The sequence below is a fragment of the Taeniopygia guttata genome, chromosome 3, assembly GCF_048771995.1.
Source record: "Taeniopygia guttata chromosome 3, bTaeGut7.mat, whole genome shotgun sequence".
Taxonomy (NCBI): Eukaryota; Metazoa; Chordata; class Aves; order Passeriformes; family Estrildidae; genus Taeniopygia; species Taeniopygia guttata.
In genome coordinates this window covers 7,762,147-7,784,798 of record NC_133027.1, presented here as the reverse complement: position 1 = coordinate 7,784,798, position 22,652 = coordinate 7,762,147, and the positions used below count along the sequence as shown (strand labels likewise).

Below are 22,652 nucleotides of genomic sequence, written 5' to 3'. Positions count from 1 at the left end.
TAAATGTCCCTTCCTGTCATCATTTACATGAGTGATTACCTTGCAGCTGCATAAACTTGTAAAACTTGGTAAATACCCTATTACCTCAGTATCACATGTTTTTTGGTGCATGTTGTGGAAATATATGTTGTATGTTTGGGCATCTATGCTTTTAAATCTCATGAACCCATAATTATGATAAATCAAGATATTTAGTACAAAATACAACTTTCCACATAGAGTGCTGAGTCTGATTTGTACGTAGCTGAAGGTTGGCTATAATTTAACAAAGTTTCTTTTCTGCTTCTCCCAAGATATGTAGACATATTGGTTTTGAACCATTAATCACTCTGAAGACAATAAAATATCAAATAGTGGACAGCTAAAATGCAGCATCATTGCACTCTCTTCTTTGCCTGAAGTTTCAGTGCTTTAAGGATTAAAGTAAAAAATTAAAGTTCCACAATAAACAAGATGTTCAGTCTAAATTGTGTCGACTTGAGCAGCAGTTTCTAATGAGCACACAGCTAACAGACTCTTAAGCCTCATGAGAAACTGTCTACCCCAGTCTGGAGTCCTTTCTTTGGTAATCAAAATAATTTGACAGAGATAAAAAGAAGTTGCTTTTCTTTGGTTAAGTGCTTCATCTTACATGAAAATCTTGGATTTCCTGTTTTCTGGAGTCCTAAATACTGTCCAGGGAACAAAGCAATTTAATTTGATTTTTTTTATTGCCCTGTCTATCTTTGTAGAAAATATGTAGCTCTCTTATAATGGGAACACAATTACTTTAGGGTAAGCATTTATATTCCTAATAATAAAAACAAGCCAGCAAGATCAGCATGTTGAGCTGATAGGGCAAATACTGGGCAGGCATTGGGGTGGAGAGGCCAAAAGGCAGCTGGGTGATGGGACAGGCCATTGCTTTGGTCTGTGCAGGGAGGGACCACCCCAAAATACAGGCTTCAGTTTCCTCAGTCCAGGATGGAGCTGGAGCTCCTCCCTGCTGCCAGCAATTCTGCAGCGTCCTGTCAGCTCAAACACTTGCTTTTAGTGGATGAGATTCAGATCCCTGAGTTGTATGAGACCCTGAGCCATAGATAGTCAAAGCCAACTTTTTTTTTTTCCCTTACACTGCCAGAATGAGTGTGTTTTCTATTTCTTAAAGATAGATTCTGAGTGAAATATGAACAAAATTGAGGTTATATTATAGAGCCAGCTCTTTCCTGCTGTCTCCTGTTGGGAGAAGCAGGTAGTAGCGGTGGGCTCACAGGTGGACCTTGGAAAGGCAAAAGGAAAAAGTCCCACTTGTCCAGGGAAAGATCATAAATAACAGTTCTAAATGTGTCTTTATTTTAAATGTTAATCATTTATTTCAGTGCCCTTTTGGAGCACAAAGCTTAAATACACGTCATACCTCTGAGTCTACGGCATGGTGAGTCATATGGCATGGAATGTAAATAGGTGTCACAAACTCTGTCAGTCCTCCTGTTCTCAACCAGGCAGTCTGGGTGGAAGCTGAACCAACTGTTCCTAGGCAATAATGTACATTTACATAAAATGTTTCACATGTTTCATGTTTATTCTGTGCAGATGGCTCCATTTTGAACATTCAGAATTTGTTTTGACTTTGTGACTGTAGCTTGTAAACAGAGCGTTGGCTGGCATCTGCACTGGGTATAGGTAGCTTTTCGTATTTGATCTAAAATTGAGTGAAGCTGTAGCCAAACCATTAGTCAGTCAAAATAATGTTGCAAGCCAGTTAAAGGCAGCATATCCAAACCATGAGGGAAGCCTGAATGAGAGATGGTAGCGCTGTCCATAAATTGACAAATTGATGCGCTTGCGGTGTTTCATTTACACAGCTACTTTATCCAGACTCTAAATGTGGCTTTGCAAATCAAGGCATCTCACTATTAAATGTTTTGAACAGAATCACACAGACGTTCTGTTATGGGAGTGTGTTGATACAAATAATGCAGGAAAAATGCATAGATACACATCTATTTATAACTCAAGATGCAGAAAAATTCAGTTGCATCAATATTAAACATGAAAGTACTATGGCTGATTCCTGTATGTGTGTATTACATGTTTGGAAATTAGTTTCAAGGACAAATAAATAGCAAAAAATGTAGATTTCTCTAATTTTTATTTTGTCAGTTCCACTACTAGATCTTGCAGGTGAAGTATTAGGGTTATTTTTTTTGCTATCAGGCATTTAAACATTTTTGCTCTTTCCTATATATTAGTTAACAGAAAGGGACACTGATTCTGATTCGTTATTTGAGAGTGTAATCGAGCCATCTTTTGCTTTGAAGGGTTCCCTGTGCCTTTGTCTTCTCTGGTTGAAGCAATTTAGTTGAAGGATAAGCAGCCAAACTATGTTCAAAGGCATTCGCTTGATTTTGTTGGATTTAATTATTCCAGACAATCAGAATATTTTTCAGTAACTCCCCCCGTACCCATTCAGAGTATATCTGTGCTTCCTGCTTATCTGCAGGTTCAGTTCTGCTTGCACATTGCTCAGGTCTATCACCTTGCTGGAGAAATACATGATTCGTAAATCTGAAAGAATTCCCCAACAGCTACCATAAAATTAAGCTGTTAAAGAGCTCTTGGAGCTTGTTTAAATGTAGACCTAAACAAATCTCTTTGCTGTTTAGCTCAAGATAAATATTTTTTAAAGTCCTGTTCTAAATCACTTCCCAATTTTAATGAGTTTATATATCAGCCTTTGCCAGATTTTTACTGTAGCTTTTCTCTAAGATTATAGCCATGATAAAGTAAGGACTAAAATTGTTTATTATATATTATTCTTCAGAAGCAAAACTTTTTTCCCCAGAGGCTGTTGGGAGAGCTATTGATTTTCTGCCACAATGTGAAATGTGTGACCTTTATAATATGAGCAATGATTACAAGGCCAATAAAATGACATCATTCTGTTTAAACTTTAGAGTTCGCCAGGCAAATAGCAGAATGTGCCACATTTAATGATGTCCATGGACGATAAGGGTGTGTTGACTGGCTTCAAGTGAGACTGAAACTTGAAGGAGGCAGGCTCTCAATCCCCAAAACACCTCATGTTTGTGTCAGGAGTTGGGGATCAGGAGTGTATGTACCAGGTAGAACTCTGACTTTTCCTAGCTCTTAAGGCAGCAAGTCAGGGCTTTTCTGGTAACAGGCTTCTCTAAATGCTTGCATTTACTGATGTCACCAACAAAACTCCTCCTGTTGTGATACAGGATGAGCTATTTGGGGAACAGCTCTATATATTGCTACAGATTTTCCCAGATCCACTGCATTTGCAGTTACAGGACTAAATTCTATTATTGTAATATGGCTTTAGCCACTTCACTGCAGTTCCTCTAGAGGAGCCAAGAGAAGACTTTGTCCCAAATAGATGAATTCTAACTGCACAGGGCATATTATATTCTAAGATTAGTGAAAACAAGGAACACAGAAACCTTTATTCAGGCTTTGAGGGGAATGTTACAACCTGATTCACTGAAATAATTTCATAAAGAAGTCTATGGAATTTCCCTTTTCAGTGACATCAGTCTGTTCCCTGACATTACATTCTTCTATCCTTCAGACACTTAATGTTTGATCCATTAGGACCTGCTTCAGCCAATTCCCTGCCTGTTCTCCATCCTCTACCAAGCCAGACCCCTGGCATGGAAGCTGGGGTAGCTGTGATTTCCCTGTGCAGGCTGAATCCTGCCTGTACTTGGTATTTGATCCAGTAAAACATGGAGCCAAACATCTCACTGCTTAGAAAGCACAAGGAAAACAGCACAACACATTAAAGGCATTGCAGAGGCAGGAATAGGGATAATTTTCTTTCCCATTTCTGGCTCATTGTGTAATATCAATAATCTCTGTAGCTTTGTATTATACTTGCCGTAAGTGGCTCTAGTGATTGATTAAACACCTTAGCTTTTCTTTGGCATTTAATCAATTGCAGCAGCAGTTTATTGCTCCGTGTATTACAAAGTAAAAGAGATTATTACTTAATTATTGTGAAAAATAGCAGCTTGCAGTTGTTGCTAGTATGGGTATGTGTCTGCACTGACATTGGTGTCACATCATCCTTTCCTTTGTGCTCCTGGTCTCCGCACTGGGTGCGATTGTGCGATTCCCAGTGGATCACACACAGTCCTTCCCACAGCTGTCGCCAGCACAGTGCAAGTAGTGGCATTAAATAAATAATTGCTTATGGTAGTCCTACACTGCAGAGCCTGACTCTTGCTTGCTGGGTACCTCCAAACCTCCCTGAAATTTTAGGTGGTGTGTTTATTAACCAGCCCACGTGAAAACGAGCTCACTATCAGGTACAAACCACTTCTGGGAGCAGTTCAGCAAGAATTACATCGGTACCAAGAGGTATTTGACAGCCCAGAGCGCAGCACCAGATGTATGTGAACTGGAGATAAATCAGATATGGGGCATTATCATTGGGGTGTGAGTGTGAGAAAGGAAAAAACCCAACATTTTGAGACATCCTCTTGAGGATCTAGGAAATGGCAACTCCTCTGTTTGCCACCAGTGGATTTCTACATCAGATGCAGAATTGAATCCGTATGCAAGAGTTCAGAAATAATACTGTGGTGTGATAAAGCACAAGGATTTAGACCTTATAGAATTCTGTCCTTGTAGGGTTACAACAGTAACCATGATCAGTATGTGTTCTTAGCATCTACTTGTAGAATAGGATCTGTGTTGCTGCTAAAAGGGACAGTTGAGTATTTAGAATTTTAAAAATGGGGTTTAATTCCTTGGTTTACTCCTGACTCTCTGTGATCATAGGCAAGTAATCTTGTCTCCTTGTGCTTCAGTTTCCTCCTGTGAATGGGAGTAACCATTGTTCATTATACCTTAGAGAAGTCCAAGAAATTAGAGACTGCTATCTGCTCCTCCATTAAAAATGAAACCTCTTTAAAGTTTTGATCCATCAGAGATTCATATGAACTAAAGCTGTGCCCTTGACTTGTCCAGGGCTGGTCAATGAAGGACCAGTGACAAAAGCATCCACTGCAAATTTTAAGCATTTCCCCAAATGACTTCAGGTGTTGTTGGGATGGGTGGTTGGGGTGTCATGCGGGAAAAAAACTGAACCTTGTGTGTTGTTTATTTTTCCTCTGTAATGGTAGTAGAGGTCTGACCATCACCTTTCTAGGCAGCTGTGTGAACCCAAGAGATTGGTAGTGCTCGTGGTAGTCTTTGCTCATGCTTCAAGCTGGCGTTGCTTGTGAGTAGTGATGCTGTGGCCAGTCCGTATCTGTCGCGCTGCATCGTGTGCCGGTTTTGTGTCACTTGTGCGATGGCTTTTGCAATACTCGAGCAGAACTGGAGCGAGCAGACGTTGACTGTCCAGTGACAAACAAAAAGCTCATGTTTCTTTGAGAAGGTGCTGGATGGTCCTAACTATTAAAAGAGTTTATTTTCTTACTCCAACAGATTTCCCCTCCCCTCCTTGATGTTACCAAATTTATCATCACTTTTGTCTTTCAGGTGTAACCTGTCTTAAGTGTTGCAGACACATCAGCCATGCATTAAGAACTGGGCCCTTACTTTATAATTCAGTATGACTTTCTTTTTGTCCAATAATTTCACAAGCACTAATGCACACTTCAAATGCAGGCGATACTTTGATCCCAAATTGTTCAGCACTTCATGCAGGAAAAACCATAGGCCACAGTCATGAAACTCCTAGAGGATGGCTGCTGGCTTCCTGTGGCAGAGCTGGTTGTTGTTTTCCCCCCACTCCCTTCTTTGCTCTAACCATTTTGTCTGTCTAGCTTGTCTTGTATTCAGTTTTCAAAGCAATTGCCATGAAGGGCTTCCTTTTTTTAGTGCCTAAAAGGGAACAATAGATTTTTTAGAATAAGCATATATTATATTTTATATGACTATCTGTGTATCATAGATATCATATTGATCATATCTGTAATTTAATATAACATTCAGAGAAGTTCAAGCTAAATAGAAATCAGTAATTGTTATTACTATTTTTTATGAAAAGGTCTTTAAATGTATGCTTAAGTGCACATGACATCTAAAATTATTCTAGTGCTGGATTCTTGAAAAAGTAGATGACCTTTTCTCTTGAAATTGGAGAGTCATTTTTCCTTAACAGTTATATTATGCACAAGAGATGAGATGTTAACCAAGTTGTTAAAATGTATTGTTTCCCTTTGAAAGCTAATCCTGTTCCTCATTTTCATTAATGTTGAATCATTCATTTTCCTTTTTCCTTTTTCCTCTTTCCTTTCCTTTCCTTTCCTTTCCTTTCCTTTCCTTTCCTTTCCTTTCCTTTCCTTTCCTTTCCTTTCCTTTCCTTTCCTTTCCTTTCCTTTCCTTTCCTTTCCTTTCCTTTCCTTTCCTTTCCTTTCCTTTCCTTTCCTTTCCTTTCCTTTCCTTTCCTTTCCTTTCCTTTCCTTTCCTTTCCTTTCCTTTCCTTTCCTTTCCTTTCCTTTCCTTTCCTTTCCTTTCCTTTCCTTTCCTTTCCTTTCCTTTCCTTTCCTTTCCTTTCCTTTCCTTTCCTTTCCTTTCCTTTCCTTTCCTTTCCTTCCTTTTCTTTTGCAACTGTTTTTGCATGAAAATGCAAAGTAGCAATAAAGATTTGTGTAAGACTTGCTTTAAGACTCTTCTCTTTCAGATCCAGTTAAAGTTTTTAAGTTCAGTTGTTTTAAAATCCATATTCTTCAGTTCCGTAAACAAAAATAATGGAGAAATATAATGAGGTGCAAAGCGATTTTCTAGCCCTCACTAATCAATAAATGCCAATAAAATGGGGATGGTGTAATGTCCATAATTTAATTGTCTGCTGTTACCAGGTCACCACGAGACAGCAGCAGAAGTGGGGAGAAGCTGGAACTGGCCATGTCCAACCTCACTGCGGATGTCCTGGAGTTACTCCTGGAGTTTGTTTATACAGGTTCTTTGATCATAGATTCAGCCAATGCAAAAACACTACTGGAAGCTGCCAGCAAGTTCCAGTTTCATACTTTCTGTAAAGTCTGCGTTTCATTTCTAGGTAAGAATCATTGCATCTAGTGAGGTTTTAAAGTATTATGTTAAGGTTTATAAACCTGTCTTTGAACAGCTCTTGAAAGATAATGAAGAAACCCAAGATGAAATAGAGTAAAATAAAGTAAAGCAACATTGATTTGGTTTGTGATTTGAATTTCCAATGCTGACATGATGGCCAATGGAAAATGGTGTAGAGAAGTGTAGTTTGTTGCTTGAGTGGCAACAGCTTTCACAACTTGTACAACCTATTTTTTTTGAATCCTGTTCCACTCTTGGAATCTTGATGACATTTTGTTTCCCAGAGGATGATCTCTGCATAGATACCAGGCTGTAACACACAGGTTACTTACAACTGTGACAGCATGTTTTGGGTTCTACACCATGTCAGCTTGGTCAAATATGAAAAGAGTTTGGAGGTGGGCTCCAATGAAGTAAGAACTGCAAATCTGCCAATAAATTAAGGACTCCATTGCAATAGCTGCAATTTTCTTTGCATTTGTGAGAAAGTCCTTCTTTACATGTCCAGTGTTCCAGACTGAATGTTCCTGGGGTTTGTTGCTACATACAGAGCTATGGCCTAATATCCTGACAAAGGTGGGTAGAAGGAAAGGTTGCTGTGCCCACCCCTGGTAATTGGTGTGCCCTGTGTGCACAGGGAGCATTTATCTCAGTGAGGGTCTGCAGAGCAACATCTTTGCCAGTGCCTCAGTCCATCCTCTCATGGCCACGAGAAATCCATTCTTCTTGCCAGAAGCACCATGTCATCCTGCTCCTTCCACTTTCCCTCTGCTTTCCAGCAGAGGGTATTTCAAAACAGTCCAAGATTTCCAGCTCAGCTAAGCTTTACTGAGCTTTACTAAGCTCCAGAACAGGAGCCAGACAGACCTGGCACAGCAGAAGATGAGCCACAACTGGAGCTCAACTGAAACATGGTGGTTTAAATTCCTGCCTGTACAACAAGCCATTCCTTCACTGTCATAGCTGTAATATCAGTAAATAAGACAGTAATAATTTAAAAATTAACATAAATTTATTAATACCGAAAAATTGATGTTATATGATGTACTTCCCAAGTATAAGTAACAGATAACCTTTTTTGACATCTGATTTCTGCTTGGGCTTCCTCAACTTCCATCTTGTTGTGAGAGGCATGGTTCTCTCTGAAGCCCAAATAAATTGTAGGTTTTCCCTGGGCAGTTCTCATTTGAAATTGACATCTACTATTGCAGAATGTGGAAGATGAGACTTCGGAAAATGTTACTCTCAAAAAACAAGAACAACAAAAAAACCCTCAAACAAGTCCAGTTTACTGCTGTGTTAATTTTCACTGCTAAGCCAGCCTGCTGGCAAGATGAGTGGTGTGACTAGGCTGGTACAATGCAGGCAGCAGTAAGGAATCTCTGGCATTTTTTTTTTATGCCAGAGATTCCTTTTTATATGTCCCTTATTTCAAAGTCTGTTTTCAAATGGAGGGGGTACTGGTGATGTGAAATTTATGATTTCCAATCTCACCATGGACTGTCCAGTTTGAATGAGGCTCTGGCTCTGGCATTGCTTGCTCCCAGCTTCCCTTTACCAGCTTTTTACAATGATTAGATCTTACAGTCTTTCCAGAAATACAGGATGTGTTTAAGTTGTGAAATCACTGAAGATTGAGCAAAAAAACCAAAATACATTTATTTCACTGAATCACTGTGAGAGTTCTCTTTTCTGATAGTTAATATTTTAATTCAGTGAACCGTTATGGTGTGAAATAGTAGAGTTGGTTATAAGTTCAATGATATATGGAGAGTCACTGGAACTTTGTATTCTCATTTGGAGAATTCACAGAGTGTAATTGCTTATTTTTATTTATAGCTGTGACTTGATTGCGCTACAGAGACAGCAGAGCATTTGCCATCTGAAAAGTTTAGGGAAAAGCATTTTGTCTTCTCTGTGGCTGTGTTTTTATTTTTCACCTCAGCCACCTCTGTGCTGTACAAAGCAAAAATATGATAAAAATCAGGGTGTTTTTTTCTTGCAGGGTTTCTCGAGGCTTGACCAGTGTAAACAGTGAATTTTTCCCATCAGTCCATGTCTAAATAGGGAGAGAAGGGAAGTTCAAAGTAGTAGAAGTCCCAAATTACTGAATCTGTTCAGCATAGCACAGCACAATCCTAAGGGGAATTCGGGTCATCCTTTTACAGCCATGAAGATCCAGGAGGATTCCAGTGTGGTGATGTCCAAGCATCTTTTGTGTCTCTATCCTGGACCCCTCAGCAGCCTTGGGCAGAGGCACCCCAAATTTTCTTGCACTTTTTGGTGAAAAGATGTGGCAAAATGTGTCAGGGAAGTCGTTTCATTTCAATGGGAGATTTCTTAACCAGCTTCCCTGGGATAATTTGTCTAGACCATGAGAAATGAGAACAGTTTTGTGCTGACTGATGCGGCGATGGTGACAGGTTCACGCAGGCACCATATGATAACTGGGTAAATGTTTGCAATCTGGTCAGGATGTTGTAGGTATTTTCTCCATTCTGAGCTTGTACTTCAGCCTGCTGCTGATAAAGTAAAAGTATTCATCCTTAAGCCTAAAGAAGCTGGTGGAACCTGGTAGGTTCATGGACCAGGTTAGGAAAGAGCAGGAGCTCTGAATTTTCTTAGTCTCCTGAGCAAAGAGCACAAAATCAATGTTTGGAAAGAGTATTAGAGGAAGCAATAAGAAAAACTGAACGATGGATCAGTGAAGAGACCTGCAGTCTTCAGGCACCTGAGGAAAGAAGAGGCCTTTATGGTCCTTATGGATTCAAGAGAAAGTATTACGGGCAATTTTTTTTATTCATCCAAGGTGGAGAATGTTGATCCAGCCAGAGAACTGCATTGCCTAGCCCTGGAGAAACCCTAATATATGCACTTCATATCAACTATGTATCAACTTCAACTATATCTGGAGGTAGGAGGAAGGAAGATGACTCTCACAGGGAAGAGAAATCTTTTGGACAATTCATTAGACAGTGAATGCATCTGATAGTCTTCCACCTATCCCCCATCTTCACATGCTTTTTTACTCTAGTAGGAATACCTGAGAAGTAAGTTTCCCATCAGAATGTACACAGAGTATCACAAGGATGTCCCCATTTTGTGCTGTTTTTAGTGATATCCAAATCATCATCTAGAACACACAAATGCTTAATGCACACAAGAGGAACAACCACCACTGAGCTTCAATTGTACTGTTACCACAATCTCACTGAGTAATTCTTCCTGCAAACTGTTTATCTGTGGTGTTATCTCAAGTCTCCCCCTCCCAGAAGTGCAGATGGAGCAGTCTGCCTGGCTAATTGTCTCCTGATGATGCTGCACGGGATCCTGCTCCAAAGCCACATCTAACACAGTGGAAAATACCAGCTGCTGATCTGCATTATTGTGACACACTTAGCAACAAACATGCTATCCAGCACTGTCTCGAATCAGAGAGAACCTACTAGATTGCATCTGATATCCCAAAAGTCCACTCATGAGTCTGTTATAAACTATCCCCGAGCATTGGGAATAGCTTAGCAGTCAGCATTTGTGTTCTGAACAGAGACAAGGTGAAACTTCCAAAAAAATGTGTTGTTACAAGCCCAGTGTCACTGTGGCAAAACAACAATTATTGTAAACATGCCAGTGTCCAAAGGAACACAGCTCAGGAGGAGACAGAGCAGAACTGTTCCTTAGCTGTCTTTGTCATGCCAGCATTGACAAGTACCCCTGGATTGCAGTCATTTGGGATGAGTTGTAATTATTTAGCAGAAGTCTATTAAGTAGTCATGCAGACTCTCTTTATAGCCAGTGAAGAGTAACATTGGTAAGGCAGGTTCTACTCACTCTGGAGTTGTCATTCAAAATATCAGATTAATCCAGAATATGACCAGATTGCTATTTGGAATTGCTTGTTTATGGGTGTGCAGGGATATTAATGTGAATGCAGAGTTGCACCACAGACAGCTGAAGTTGAGAGACAGTGAGTCTTGCTGCCAAATTTTGAGTCAGCTGAAAAATGGGGGGATGAGGTGGTGTCTTTATATCTCTATAGGATAGAGATTTTCCATATTGCCTACAGCTCTTGTCCCAAGGTCAGTCTTTCTCACCAGCAGTGAATCCCTCTAGTTCACATGCCAGTCCTCATCTTGAAGAGATGTTGCTGTGCCCAGATTACTGTGGCCCTCATCACACAGAAGTGAAGTGCAGAGAAGTCTGTCACCAGCCCCCCGCACATCCCCTAGTCCCACATCTCCCTGGGATCCCTCTCCACGGGGCCTCACAATAGCTCCTGAACCAGACATGGACATCATGGAATCTGCTACCAAGGGGCTTCTCAGGGAAGAGGAGGGAGTAAAGATCCAAGGGCCAAGATGGACCTGCTTGGACCAGTGTACCAGGCTGCATCAGTCACCCAGTGTTGTTAGAGCTAGAGAAGCTAGAGATCAGAAGAAATCAGTTGTGAGCAGTGTTTTTTCTACTGCACACCACAAATTCAGCTGGAAATGGTGTGGGGATCTGTCCTGATAGAGGCAAAACCAGTCCTCTGAAGAGAGAGACTCTTGAAAGTCTTCACCATCATGTGCTGCTTAATGAGTCAAAATTGATTATTCCCTTCATTATTAACTCTGTGAGGATAAGGTGGAACAGTGGCAGATTGGCCTTTGGCCTGAGAGTTTGCCAAGAAATTATAAGAGTTTTGGGCTCTGTTAGATGATTACTTTACCCCAAGCCATATGTATACCATGAAACTGTGCCAGCAGATAGAAGCAAGGAATCTGGAAGATGTTTTTGGTCTTTTGGGGTTTTTTGTGCTTTGGGGTTTTTTTTTTTGGTTTTTTTTCCCTTCCCCTCCCTTCCCCTCCCTTCCCTTCCCCTCCCTTCCCCTCCCTTCCCTTCCCTTCCCTTCCCTTCCCTTCCCTTCCCTTCCCTTCCCTTCCCTTCCCTTCCCTTCCCTTCCCTTCCCTTCCCTTCCCTTCCCTTCCCTTCCCTTCCCTTCCCTTCCCTTCCCTTCCCTTCCCTTCCCTTCCCTTCCCTTCCCTTCCCTTCCCTTCCCTCCCCTTCCCTCCCCTTCCCCCCCCTTCCCCCTTCCCCCTTCCCCCTTCCCCCTTTTTTTTTTCCCCCCCATAAGAAAAAACGTTGGTAGCTTTGGGCTTTGTAGATAGTTTACAACCCATCTCTGGGCAGTCTTTAAGTGACAAAGTCTACTGACAGCAAACAGTGCCACTGCTGCAGTCAGCTTGAGGAAATGGGCTCCTTGGAGTCAGTACAATCAACTGATGCAAAATATGATAACCTAGTTTTGAGACAACCGGATCTGTAAAAGAAAATAAAAAGAGTTGGGAGGAGAAGAAAGCAAAACAAACCCACAAAACTCCTAATCTCATGTCAGGTTAAAAAAAAAATAGGAAGAAAATGGTTCATAATCCCGTTTTATTGAAAGCCACATATAGATAGTGTGCATGTTTTCAATCTGATGAAGGCAGAGGCTGGGTGTAGGGAAGAATCCCTGAGCATTTCCAGCAGAAGCAATCTGATGAGAGTTTTGTTTGAAGAGATATGGGGCTATTGCACATTCCTGTCCAGGGCTCTGTCATAGTGCACTAGGATGTGACACTGCCAAATGTGACAGACTTCTCTGACAGCACAGGAGCCTGCCACTGGTACCGATGCCTTTGTGATCTGTTGCAGTTCTCGCTCTTATTACTTTTTTCTTTTTCAGTTCTGTATCTTAAAATAATATATTCTTCTTATTAGTAGTGGCTTGGTTAACAAAAGCTGAAAAGAATCTGAGAGTTCCTCTTATAAATGTCTAAAATTGGTGGGTTTTTCTTCAAAATAGCTGGAAAGGAAAAAAAGTACCGTCAAATGTATGGTGTAGCACACTTCTAACACAAAGCTGCACACTGTGCTGCTGCTTCTGTTTGCTGGGAAGGAGATAATGCTGTCTCCTCTGTGCATGATTTTCTTTGAAACCCACTATACAACGTTTAACAGAAGGCGTTAGTATAATCTGTGTTTTGCATAAGGGATGTCATCACATTCAGCAGCAACAAAGTTCCTTTGAAAAAAAAAAGAGCGGGGAGGATTTTTTTTTGTTTTGTTTTTGAAGTAGCTTAGTAGCTGAACAGGGCAAAAATTATCATAAAGTGACTGCAGCATTCTCAGAAATGTCCTTAGTGCTGTTTGCATTTATTCTTAAGTGTCTGCACTGGCGTTTACATCTTTGCTGTTCCTTAAAGCAACATTGTAGGTGGTAGGAACAGCAGCAGTCTCTTGGCTGGGTTCCCATCCCTTGGGAAGCCCCAGATAGTTATGTCAGTAGGTTTCCCCAGTGCTTTGTGGAGGCTTACACAAAAAGAAAACTCAGAAAGTACATTTCTCTCCCCATCTCCAACTCAATTTTTGTACCCCAATTCCAAATTAACCCAGGGTGCTGCTTCTAGTTAACACCCTGCAATTAATTAGGGTTGGAGGTTTGTCCATGACACTTATTTTTCTCATGACCTTGGAAGAAATCTGAATCTTGCTTTTAATAATTCTCAATTGCCTTTTTTGTTTGTTTTTTGCCCTTTTTAGAAAAACAGCTGACTGCTAGCAACTGCTTAGGAATATTAGCCATGGCTGAAGCCATGCAGTGCACTGAACTATACAACATGGCCAAAGCTTATGCCCTGCAAATTTTCCCAGAGGTGGCAAACCAAGAAGAGATCCTTAATATCTCCAAAGACGACTTCATTTCCTACATGTCCAATGACAGCCTAAACACCAAAGCAGAGGAGCTGGTGTATGAAACAGTGATAAAGTGGATTAAGAAGGACGCCGCCATCAGAGCTCAGGTAAAAATAATCTCAGCAGCCTCACTCTGCTCTGTTCCCATTAATGTTTCTTTTAGAATAGAAACCATCTTCATGCAATTTTAACCATGTGGGAGATGGGGTGGGCAGTTCAGATAAAAATAAAAGACAAAGGGAATGCAGGCTATGCACAAAATGTATGTAATTTCAAAATCTGATCCCTACATCTGATCATTTAGAATGAAAATCTCATTTGTGACATGCATGGTACAAAGTTGTTGACTGTAGGCTCAGTCAGAGATAAATTGAGAAGAATTACAGTTTTGTGAGATGCTGCTTTAAAGGGATGCATTTTAGTAACAGCAGGAAATAAAAAATCTGTCAGAAAATCTGTATTTCTTTTGATGCCACATACTGAATGAGTATAACTCCAGTTCATAAAAAAAAGATTTTGTATCTTTATTGGCTGCTTAGATAATCCCTTGGGTTTTATGTATTTATTAGAGTTAGCCTTTCCCCAACCATATGAATTATGCAGTCTGCTCTTGTCTAAAGAAACTGAGTCTGTAACTTTCTTGGCACTGTCTCGAGATAATGCTAGAAACAGTGACTGGAGGCTGGGGATTTTCCTTGGGAGCAGAAGTCAACCCTGGTGATATCTAAAAACCTTCTACTTGCCTTGAGTCAACTCTGTGGTCTGAACCCCAAACCTCTCCATTTGAAGGCCAGTTCTCTACACAGACCCCATAAGGTTTTCCTCTTCTTTAGAGGCCAGAATTGTTTCTGCTGACTCCCAGTCACAGTTCTGGCTGTCTTTAGGTGGACAGTTGCTCATGGACACCACTGTATCTCAGGGAGGCGCTTGGCCATGTTGCTGGTGGCACATGACATCATGACAATCTGTACCTTCTTGACTGAAATGTGAATTCAAGCACCTAAACATGCAGTTGGATGTTAACTGTGTGATTGGATGTGATCCAGAGCAGCTGCACATCCACATCTCACCTCTAAAGTGGGATAAGTAGTAATTCCTGCTCTCCCCAGGCTGCTGGATAAGGGCATTAAGGACAGTGGGGTACTGCATGCCAGGCCAAGCCTTGCTGCCTGTGCTGCTTCACCAGCTGAGCTCCTGGTCCTGCCAGAGCCTGCAGCCCCAGATCTCACTGCTGCCTGTGTGCCCAGGAGCTGTGGCTCAGCAGGACAGTCCTGGGCTAGGGCTCTGCCCTGCTCTGAGCACCCCCTCCATGGGCCAGCAGTGCCATTTAGCATTGCCCAACATTATTATTGCCTAAAACATTCACACAGTACCATGGGCTCACTGAAATGCATGCTGGCCCTGATAAACATGCTGGTTTACAGAGTATTTCCCTGAGTGCTGCAAGTTTGATGGCTCTGTGCCACTCCAAACTTAACGTGACCTCAGGGACTATTCCCAGGGGCCTGAGTCTGGGAACCCTGCAGCAAGAGCCTGTTTGCCTGGTGCCAACAGAAGGTGTCACTCACCAGACAGTCTGGGTTATGTTCTCAAAACTGTGGTTTTAAATATTTCCTTCTGCATCCTGCTGAGGCAATGTTGGGAGTTTGTTTTTTTAAGTGGTGGTTTTTCTTTCTGCCACCACCGCCATCCCCCCCCCTCTTCCTTTCATGTTGCACTTGTGTTGCTTTTCTGGGTTTTTTTTATTCCCAAGTTTCCTTGCCCTCTGTCCTGGTTCTGCAGTGCTTTTTGTAGTTTATGATGGCAGTTCTATTTGCTTCTCCAAATTTCTCTGTGGTGCTTTAGTTTCATGCATTACTTTACAGGAACTTTTAATTTTTAATTTGTATTTATCTAGAGATAAGGGTTTTGAATAAATTACTATTAAAGATACCAAGAAGAAACTATTTTCCTGCCCAGTCCTACCACTAAGCTAGTTTATTTAAATAGTAGCTCTCACTTTTCTTAGTACTCTGTGTGCTGCTTGATCTATTATAAAGCTCTTAGTTAAATAGGTACTTATTTTTTAAAAGTAGGAGCTCACACTTACCATGAAAAGTACCATCTTTACAGTAATGACTTCTGCATTTTCAGACCCTGGGAACAAATAGCTTCCATGGTGGATAGGAGGGAAGATAGCCCTAAATAATATTACTTCTAGTGAAGATGATGATGAATAAAAATTTGTGCATGGTGTGAAGCATGGCCCACCATGCCAAGAACTGCCCAAGCTCCTGTGAGGTGCACGGGCTGCTCAGAGCTTTGGAGAACTGGGCAGCCATGGCAATACTGAACACAGGATGAACCTTCCTGCAGGAGCTGTGCATGGATATTTTTATTTTATTCACAGTGGAGATAGATTCTATGAGCTGCCTTTAGACTCTTTGGGGTGGAGGACACCAGGACTGTTGGGGTGTCTTGGGAGGGTTGATGTTTGCCATGAATTGCAGCAGTCCCAAGACATTGCTCCAGCTCTACTGCACTCCTCAGGTGACCCAGTCTGGTTTTATTTCTCACTCCCAGAAGTCGTGCTGGCAGTTAAATCCTTCCAGGCATGGGTTTCTAGAGCCCCTTTCTCCATAGGCTCCCCATGTCCCTTTACCTTGACAGTTCAGGCTCTATTGTCACAATTTTATTCACAGTAGCTCCAATGGCAGGTAACTAAAATGCCTCTTTGTCAGCTTCTTTCAAGTCCTGCATTGGTGATTCTCCCAAAGGTGGAGGTCTGGCACAAACAGGGAAAGGACTGTGCTCTTCATCTCACCTGCATGTCCATCTTCCCTGGCAAGCCTGGCAGGGGTTCCCTCAGCAGAGACATCCCTGCAGAGGAGCTTCTCTCTGAATCACCCCCCTCTGCCCCCAGGGCAGCTGCAGCCCTCCAGAACTGCTTGTGCTGTAATGGCTTTGTGTCACTCTGCAGTGCCTGGGGACAGTAAATCTCACCACTTGTGCTCCCCCACCTCAGCCTCATTCTGTGCTCTTTCAACAACTTATCCATCACTGCCTCCCCTCCTGCCCGATGCCCTGCTGAAAGCCTCTGGGAGGGGGATTTTCAACATAGCCTCCTGTTCTCCTGGAAAGGCGTTGTTTGCTGTCTACCTGCTCTTCTCTGCCATTCTAAAAGCTTTTCTTCAGATGTCTGGCTGTTTCTGCTTTTGTTAATTCTTTCCCACTAGGCTGCAGGGCAGTGACAGGGAAGAAAACAGGATTTTCTTGGAAGGCAAGTTGAAAAGCTGTGCTCTGGCTGATGTTTAATTGTGCACATTGTGCTCATATGAACACTGCTCATAAAAGTACTCTGTGGCATTACAAAAGACAGCACCTGAGCCTCGTTACAAAGAGAGAACAGCAGTGCTTTAAGGGTTGCTGATCATCTGCGTAAGACAAAGAAGCCGTTCAGAGAGTCACATGTTATACCAGGATTTGGTAAATAATTGCATCCCCCTCGCGTGTTGGAGCAGTGCCCCAGCTCATATGGTAACATTTATTAAGCTGGCTTAGTGCTGCTGGTAGTGCATTTTAAAACTGGTCTGCCCAGAAAAAGCAGTCTGAGAGGTAAGGTCAGGTCTAGTAGGTAATTTCCAGTGGACACCGAGCACTGGTTGCAGGAGTCCTTCTGATTGCTGTCACTGAGTGCAGAGCCTGCATCTGACTGACACATCTGGGCAAGCTGAATCTACTCTTTTTTCCTATTTATTTCTCTTCCTGATTGATGGATGAGATTGCAGGGTTTATTCTAACAGTTATCCCCTTGATAAGCTTATTACAACTCCAGCGAACTCATGCAAAAAATATATTGCATAATGGAGGCTTTGCTGTCTGAAACTAGCATGGTCTGAGCAGTCCAAACAAGGAAGGAGTTCTGCCAGGTCCCACACAGTCTTCACCTGAGCACATCCCCCAGCTCTCTGCATGGCCTTGGGCAGGTTGTTTCACCTCTCTGCTCCCATTTCTTACCCTGTAAGCTGAAGGGAAGTGATGCCTCCCATGAGGGCTGTTGGGAGGATTCGGTGGATAATGAGCCACACTGTCCATAGGTACTGACGACTGCCAAAGCTTCTCAGACTCGTGCCCCACATCCACATGGGATGGGAAGGATGGGAAGTTGCTGGATTGCTGGATGCATAGCATTTGGCTGCATGTCCAAACCATAGACATACCAATGCTCACTGGAAACATTCCCACTTTCTCTTCCAAGTCCAAAGTCGTATGTTTTCTCTGAGATAAAAAAACATACTACCATGTTTATTAATAACAGAAAACCTGGCAAAGCAAGAGTCCCCATTGCATGAAGCTTCCCTCTCACCCTGAGGAGGGACATGACATGAGGAGCAGGCAAATATTTCAACAAGTTGCCCAGAGAAGTGGTAGAAGGAAGGCAGACACTGCAGTGATGAATAAAGGACAAGAGGTTCAGCTGAATGACAGCCACCTTTCGTTGCACTCTGCAAGGATACCATCATGTGCCCTTTTTCCAAACCTTTAAAATCATGGTGACCAGCAGCGATACAAAAGGTCTCCACCATAAAGGCATTAACAAGCTTTTTATGAACTTGAGTCCCCAGAGGCAGATTTATCTAAACAGCATCTTCATGGTGTCTGAGAACCAGAGATGCGTAGACAAATTTGAGGTAATTTAGAGAAGAGCAACACAAATGATTAAAAGACTGAAGGAACTGATGTGAGAAAAAAAAGATTAAAAGATGTGAATATGCATGACTTGGCCTAATGACAGCTAAAGAGGGATAAATGTCTACAAGTGTTTGAAGCCCTAAGGAGTGGGGTTGCCTGGAAGGATGCATGGGAATTGCAACAGTAAGGACCACTGGGTTGAATTTGAGACTTGGCAAATTAGTCTAACACTAAGCAAACACAAAGCCCACCTGTAAGCTCTGTATCTGTCAGTGCGGGTAAGGAAAAGCGATGGAGAGAAGTGAAAGAGGATTTATGTCAAAAAAGCTACAAATGCCCATAAGCTGTATTTTGGCAGTGACAGAGAGTGGCAGTTTGAAATCAAGATGCTACAGAGGAGAAAGGGTTGGTGACTGTGAGAGAGCACATGGAAGATCCCTTATTTCTCAGGCACATTTTAAAGAGCCTCCATGCAGAAGACCTGTTTGCTTCAGGAAAATGGAGAATCTGACAGGTAACAATGACAATTCCAACTCTGCTCTGTGATGAGCAAGGCTGTAATGATAGAAGCTGATAGCCAATACCAGCATGTACAAATTACTGAGTAGATCATAATAAGAAATTAATTGATCAATCAATGTACTCAAGGGCATGAAGTTTCAGGAAAGAGTGTTGGAATAAATGTGAAAAAGGATGCTTCCAGGGGAGCCTAAGTGAATTAGGCACTAACACTCTGTAACACTTCAATTAGTCTCCTTTGAAAAGCCTACACTATCCTGGTGCTTTGAAATCCATTTGTGGGAAGAGCAGACAAATACAGAAAGATGCCATAATGAAAGTACAAGAAGCTTCAATTTCTCTGAAAGTGAAAAATGCAAGGGATGAGCAGTAACCCCTGTGATTTCCTGGGGATGGGCTGCTCAAAGAGCTCCAATTTGAATGAAGCTTTTGCAGACACTCAGCTCCCATACGAGCTTACAGAAGGAGAAGAAAAGGCAGCAGCACAAATGGAATCAGTCCAGGAACATGCCCTTAGCTATATATTGGAGAAAGGAACTGCATTAAATAAAAAAGAGGATGCAGGTGACATTAGCAATTCCTGAAATTCCCTCTCTACTAAACTTTTAAGTTTTATTAAAGAAATGCCCTTGACAGAAAATCTACAGAATTATTTCTCTGAAGTTTTAATTGGTTTGAGGAGATCCCTTGTCTCTCAGTCTGATCAGTCTGTTCATTTGTGGCTTTTCCAATACATTTTTCTGTTTTTTACAAATCTTTCTTCACTGTTGCTGAAGCAACGGCCTTACAAAGACCCACATCCAGAAGCGCTCCCTTGCCTTGTGCTGCATGCGGCCCCAGCATTCAGGAGCAAAATCATTTTATATTCTAGTCAAGAAGCATTTTAGAGAGTTGTGGCGCATGGATTCACATGCCAGTGTATTGTAGGGATGGAGAAGTTTACTTGGTTCTGTGAAGCACCTGAGATGCTGCAGCTGGTTTGTTGTTGGCAGAGTGTTTTTGAGGGCCATTCTTTGCTGTGTTTGAATAGGTGACTGCCCATGAGCAAAAGAAACACCACGTACCCCTGGTATCATCTGCAGGAACTTCAAGGGGTTACTTCATAGTGTTTAGTCAGCAACCTAGAGAATGCATGGGAAGAGCGAGGCTTTTTTTAATCCTTACCAGGCAGATTCCAAGTATGATGGATCAATGATTTATCTTCCTGTGCATTTAAAAGCCTCTCATCATATTACTGGTGGAAATACCAACCTGAGAGCTGCTTTGCAAACAGGAGAACAGGACAGCCGCTCGCTGGTGACATTACAGTGTTTAGTCAGCTGTGCTGCCATAAAGATGTCACGTTGAAACCTGATTGCAGGAAGACAGAGGGGCTGCTCTTTCCTTCTTGCTGGGCATGAGATTTATGCACATGGCATTCTGCCACCGAGCCACCAGCTGAACCCAGTGCCTGCAAACCAGATTTTCTGCCACATGTTTATCTCATGATATTAGGAGGCTGTTGGCTGACATGCTACCAAGCCTTTGGGTTTAATCTGAAGGCAGAACTGTAATTTCAAGAAGTCAGTGTGGGTGATTAGTAAGTACTCCATGTGCAGCAGAAAGCTTAGTTGTGCTTTGATATGACCTTGGGTGTAGGAATGTGCAGGAGCTTATTGGAAACACAGCGTGTCTTTGTAATATCCAGGGGTTAGATATATCAAAGCAAGTCCCCTTATTGCCAAGCAGTAGGGCAGCACTAGGAAAATCTAGCCAAAAAATACTTAATACTTAATTGAGAATGGCAAAGCAGTGTACCAACAGCTTTGGCTCTCCCAAAGCAGCCAACTCCCTGTTGGGCTTACATTTGGAAACTCAGAGATGGCAATATTTTGAATATCAGGATGGGTAAGCTGTGGGGTAAGCCTGGTTTGGGCTGGAGATTGTGATAGGAAGGGACCACTTATGTCACCTTTCCAGCATGCTAGCTTGAAAGGCCACTGTACCACATCCCCAGCTGTCACCATTGGCATGGGCCACTGGGCAGTTTGTTACCTGGCCACAGCCAAGTGCTTTTAATTAGCATGCCCAGCCCTCATTTGAAGGAGTATAATACAGTGGGGACTTGGTTCTGCTTCAGATCTGCCTCTGATGGCTTTCTCCATCCAGGGAGGTTCTTGCTCTCACACTGGGACAGTGCACAACATGAGGCAAGTCTGAACCCAGGGTTGCTATGAGACAACATAAATCTCCTTCAATGCGAATCACATGTATTCCTATTTCATGTTTTGAAAACTATTGCAATTATGCATAAAGGGCTGAAACAGCAGTTTATTGGAGCAAAACCCTGTCATAATGTGAGTAATCTACCTTCTGTATTTGTATTTCTAGCTGAAGCCTGTTTCTCTAGGCAGAAGGTACAAAGGGGCCTTTGTAGGGAGAATAGTAAACTAGAGCAACAGCTGAATTATAAGGCATAAGGGAAACATTATTTTGACCTCTTTAGGCATTATTTCAAAAATGTTAAAAATCTTGAGAGCTTTCCATTGGAGCATTTAAGGAGCAGGAAATATGACTCTGTAGCAGTAGACATACTTCCTTTAAAATCTAACTGTATACTGTTGTGGTCCAAGTCTGTGCAGTGCAATGAGAGTCCCTTTGGAAAATACTTGTGAGGATTTTACTGGATTAGATTTGAGAATAAAAAGATTATTTTTAATATGATAGTGAAGTGGGTTTTGTTACTGAGACTGTGAAGATGCCAGAACAAAGCCCACTTGCAAGCAAGCTTTCATAATACTGATGTAATCAGTAGAGAAGAAATGTCATGAAAAGTTTAGCAAAGTAAATGTTCTCACTCAAACTACCAGCCAGGAATAAAAAAAAAAGCATTAGAGGCTTTTGTAGTCGCATTTGCTCAAGTACTGGCCTGCCTAATGAGATGGGAACAACTTGTGTGTGAACAGATTATTAGGGAAAGGCTGGAACCAGTCAACCTTAAGGTGTAGTTGATCATGTTGATCACATATTCCTCAGAGTCAACACTGACCCAGTGGTAACATTTAAGCTTCCTCACAGCATGATCACAACCTTCTGAGAACACCCAGGACAACTGGACACAAAAAATTCCCACCACAGGGCAGAATTCATTTCCCTCCAATTTGGATTGACACATCATTGTAGGCACATGAGGTGAGGCATGGTCTGAGGAACACAATCCATTTCCTAGGAGCTGGTGGCTCACAGATCTGGCCCAGAATGGGACACTGATAATCTCTGCTTCCCCTGGTGCTCAGTGCATCCTCTCAGCTTACATTGCTCTGGGGATTGTTAAGTGTGTTGACTAAATCTCTCTTAATTATAACATGTCTGGCTGACAAGTAAATACTAGGTGTCTGAATCTAGAGCTGAATCTCTCCCTGGAAATGTTTAGTTAAGTAGGGAAAGATAAGATCTCTTAAGATTTTTCTCTCCCTGTTTCACATGAAATACGCTTGTGATTGCAGACCAGTGGAAGATCCTGCTTTCTTTTCAGCAACTGAAATCAGTGAAAAATCACTAAAATATGTGCCTTGAAGCAGGACAGATAGCATCTCTTAGAAGCCTCTGCTCTGCTGTGTCCATGTGACTGTCCACAAAGAATTTACTCATGTGGCAGCAGTGCTCTGGCTCCTGCAGAATCACCCTGGCCATGCACAGGGTATCTGGCAGCATCACTCAGCAAGGACTTTATG

General features: G+C 42.0%; 1 protein-coding gene across 5 annotated transcripts in view; it reads left to right on the top strand.

The window, feature by feature from the left end:
- The window catches only part of KLHL29 (kelch like family member 29), a 386,612-nt gene that overhangs the window by 323,754 nt on the left and 40,206 nt on the right, over positions 1-22,652 (top strand). For all 5 annotated transcript variants that reach the window (XM_030269454.4, XM_030269456.4, XM_030269453.4 and 2 more), the window contains 2 exons: positions 6,819-7,018; positions 13,597-13,856. In XM_030269454.4, coding sequence (XP_030125314.1) covers positions 6,819-7,018; positions 13,597-13,856 — 460 coding nt within the window. The remainder of the gene's footprint in view (positions 1-6,818; positions 7,019-13,596; positions 13,857-22,652) is intronic.